Source organism: Crocuta crocuta, unplaced genomic scaffold, assembly GCF_008692635.1.
Source record: "Crocuta crocuta isolate KB4526 unplaced genomic scaffold, BGI_CrCroc_1.0 scaffold327, whole genome shotgun sequence".
In the NCBI taxonomy this organism is placed as follows: domain Eukaryota; kingdom Metazoa; phylum Chordata; class Mammalia; order Carnivora; family Hyaenidae; genus Crocuta; species Crocuta crocuta.
In genome coordinates this window covers 716,585-719,766 of record NW_027529176.1, presented here as the reverse complement: position 1 = coordinate 719,766, position 3,182 = coordinate 716,585, and the positions used below count along the sequence as shown (strand labels likewise).

Below are 3,182 nucleotides of genomic sequence, written 5' to 3'. Positions count from 1 at the left end.
GGGGGTCCTCCCATTGCTTTCGAAGCCTCGGTCAGGAGCCCATCTTGGCTGCATGGAGGGGGTCGTTCTAGGGCTATCCCAGGTTGGGGAGGGACCCCCGAAGGCAGCCTTTAACACTTAGTCTTGGCTCAGGCACCCCAGCTACCATGTCCCAGGTAGCCAAGGACGTGTGCACCTTCCTGCGCTGGGCATCCGAGCCAGAGCACGACCATCGCAAACGCATGGGGCTCAAGGTAAAACGGCCGGGCGTGGGAGAAGGGCTGGGAACTGGCGAGGGGTGCTTCCTGCTTCCTCCCTGAGCCTGCTGCACCCCCAGATGTTGATGATGATGGGCTTGCTGTTGCCCCTGGTCTACGCCATGAAGCGGCATAAGTGGTCAGTCCTGAAGAGCCGGAAGCTGGCATATCGGCCCCCCAAGTGAGCCTGCCCAGCGTCTGCTTGCCGTCTTGCCTGAACGGGCCCTCAAGCTGAGGAGCCACCCGGGACCTGTTCAGGCCTCAGCGGGCCCTCTTGGCCAGGCTCCTCTTTCTTTGGGACAAGAGGGAAAGGGGCAGGAGACCAGGTTCTAGCTCCAGATCCTTCGGCCCCCGTCATGGAAATAAATTAAGTTTCTCAACCCACGTTGGAGCTATTGTGTGATAAGACCGCACGTTTGCTCTGGGGCTAAGACCTCTGCTCTCCAGCCCTCAGGGTTGTCCCACGCGGTGTGACCGACACTGCCATGTGCAGACTGGGGACTGGCAGCACGCAGGGTGGGGAGTCGCCAGCCACAAAGGTGAAAAGGGCCCAGCTTGGCCAGACGTGGCCCAGGGGCCTGCTGGAGTGATGGGCCGTTTGGCTGCCATCCTGAGGACCGCAGGGAACCCTTGGCAGCGTCTCAACCCGGGGGAGCCCTGGCCTAAAGCAGGAGCTGCTGGTGGGGTTTCTGGGGCCGGGCAGTGGCTGGGGAAGGGAGGCGGCCGCCAGCAGCGCTAGGGAAGCAGAGCTCGGCAGAGGCCACCCGGAGTGTGCTCCCGTCTCCTGCTGGGACCGCTGGGAGGGGCAGGGTGCAGGCGCTCTGGGTTGGCACCTCCTGGCCACCCACAGGGCAGCTGGGTGAGTGTGGGTCAGAGCCCAAGCGGCAGTTGTGTTGCGAGGGCAAAGGGAGGGTGGCCGGGGCCCTGCCTCCGGGTTCCCAGCTTCTGAGCTTTTCTTGTCCCCGGCAGGGGACCGTGAGGAGCGTCCTGGCGGGAACAGCCCAGGACCAGTGGCCACTGGGAAGGGAGAGCGCCAGGTGGAAGGAGGAGAGCCTGCGCCCGAGGGTGTCCCCGCGGGTGACGGGAGGTGTGCCCGGGTGTTAGGGAGGGGCCCTGGCTCAGCTGTCAGCAGCCAGGATGGGGTGGGGGCTCTGCATGCCCTTGGCTTCTGGGAAGACCTCTCCGCCTCGTGTGCTTCTAGGGTCCCTGGGGTCGAAGTTGCCACCTGGGCCTGGCTGGGTTGCCCCACCAGCCGACAACGACCAGGCCCTGCCTCTGCCGGATTTAGTCCCGGGGGGGCTGTGCCTCATACTCCATCCTCCCGGCAGCTCCGCTGCACAAAGGCACAGGGAAGGGGACTCGGCTGGCTCAGAAGGGTCTTTAATGACTCTGGACTGTGGCCCCTCCACAGTCCCGGCTGGACCCCCAGCAAGCAAACAGTCAGCAAAGGTCTCCTGAGAGTTTTAGGAGGGGATCCAGGGACCTCGGACCTGGAGGGACGGGGCCGTCCTCTCTCCTTGTGACCTGGGGGTGAGGGAAAGAGAAGTCATTCTGTTGCCCCTGCGCCCCCTTCGCCCCTCCCCCTCAGCCTCTGGTACCTTCGCCAGCGGTGGCGTGGAGCCTGCGGGAAGGGAAGACGGCTTCTGGGTGCTGCACATCTCGCAGCCAGGGCGGCCGGGGGCGTTGATGAACGTGCAGGAAGGGCAGGACCAGCCGGGCTGCAGGCGTGGGGAGAGTGCTGCTTACCCTTCCTTCCGGTGTCCAGAGACTCCCAGGCCCCCCTGGCCAGCCCCTCACCCACCTGCAGGGGGCTGGGGAGGCTGGAGGTGGCTGGCAGAGGAGCTCTGGGCTGCCCCAGTGACTGAGGAAACAGGCGACTGAGCTCCCCGTCCATCTTCTGGGGACGCTGAGGGCTGCGTCCTGTGGCAGAGGAGGCGGGGCTCAGGGGCGCTTCGGGTGGGCTGCGTCTCCCCTCTTCATCCCATCCATATCAAGGACTGACCTGGGGCTTCTCGAGGGGCTGAGAGCAGGTAGAGGAAAGCAGGGTCCCCGTCCCGCTGGACCCCGTAGGAAGCGAGGCTGCACTCAGGCACACACAGGCGCCGCCCGATGACCCAGCGCTGCACTGCTGGTGGGAAGCCAAACTCCGAGAACACCTGGGACCGAAGCATCAGGGCCAGGCAGTGTCACTCAGAAGCCCCCTGCTCCCCACAGGGCTCCCCCGACCCCATGCTTACCTGCTCCTGGAGGGTCGCAATGGTGCAGTGGGGGTGGACATGCAGCGAGACGTGGGCAGAGGACGCGGCATCCTCAACTGTCACCTGTAGCCTGGGCCAGAGTTTAGGTCAGGGGGAAGGACGGGGACCCTGGAGGAATGGGCTGCCCGAGTGAAGAAGACCTCACCTGATGGGGCCAGGAGGGAAGCAGGCCTCCGGGAGCTGGACACTGAGAGCCACGTGATGTCGGGCCAGGGCGGCTGCTGCTTGGCCTGCCCCCTTCTCGTCCCCCTCCTTGATGGCTTGGGCCAGGCGCCCCACCAGCTCTTCTGCAGGGGGAGACAAAAAGCCATCAGAGCTGAGCACAGACTGCTGCTTCCAACCCCCTCCAGCCGCCTGCCTTTACCTTTCTCCATCAAGTCTCCAGGGCTCCAGCAAAGATCCACCTTGGGTTGTGGGGCCCGGAGTGCGGGCACGCCAGGGGGACTGGGCGGGGAAGCGGGGCACATTTCTAGGCCCGGGGCTTGGGCCAGGCTGCCTAGGAGGGAAGATGCGGGCTGGGCTGGGGTCTCTTGTGATCTGGCCCCCAAGCCGAGTTACTCACCCAGGCCTCTGCTGACTTCAGGTTCCCGGACTTGCCACCTCCTTGCTCACCTCATCCCACCCCCTGGCCCTTGGGCGCACAGTAAGCCAGGCTTCCCCCCACCCAGCCCTGGCCCTCAACCCCCCC

At 65.4% G+C, this 3,182-nt stretch overlaps 2 protein-coding genes across 2 annotated transcripts in view; one reads left to right on the top strand and one right to left on the bottom strand.

The window, feature by feature from the left end:
• The window catches only part of CYC1 (cytochrome c1), a 1,889-nt gene extending 1,269 nt beyond the window's left edge, over nt 1-620 (top strand). The window contains exons 5-6 of the mRNA XM_077758104.1: nt 133-233; nt 317-620. Of these exons, the coding sequence (XP_077614230.1) occupies nt 133-233; nt 317-421 (206 nt within the window). The 3' untranslated portion in view covers nt 422-620. The remainder of the gene's footprint in view (nt 1-132; nt 234-316) is intronic.
• A 980-nt stretch (nt 621-1,600) lies between these two features.
• The window catches only part of SHARPIN (SHANK associated RH domain interactor), a 5,782-nt gene continuing 4,200 nt past the window's right edge, over nt 1,601-3,182 (bottom strand). Inside the window, exons 5-11 of the mRNA XM_077758125.1 lie at nt 2,859-2,990; nt 2,640-2,781; nt 2,474-2,564; nt 2,239-2,392; nt 2,038-2,156; nt 1,835-1,954; nt 1,601-1,760 (exon numbers count right to left, since the gene is read on the bottom strand). Of these exons, the coding sequence (XP_077614251.1) occupies nt 1,677-1,760; nt 1,835-1,954; nt 2,038-2,156; nt 2,239-2,392; nt 2,474-2,564; nt 2,640-2,781; nt 2,859-2,990 (842 nt within the window). The 3' untranslated portion in view covers nt 1,601-1,676. The remainder of the gene's footprint in view (nt 1,761-1,834; nt 1,955-2,037; nt 2,157-2,238; nt 2,393-2,473; nt 2,565-2,639; nt 2,782-2,858; nt 2,991-3,182) is intronic.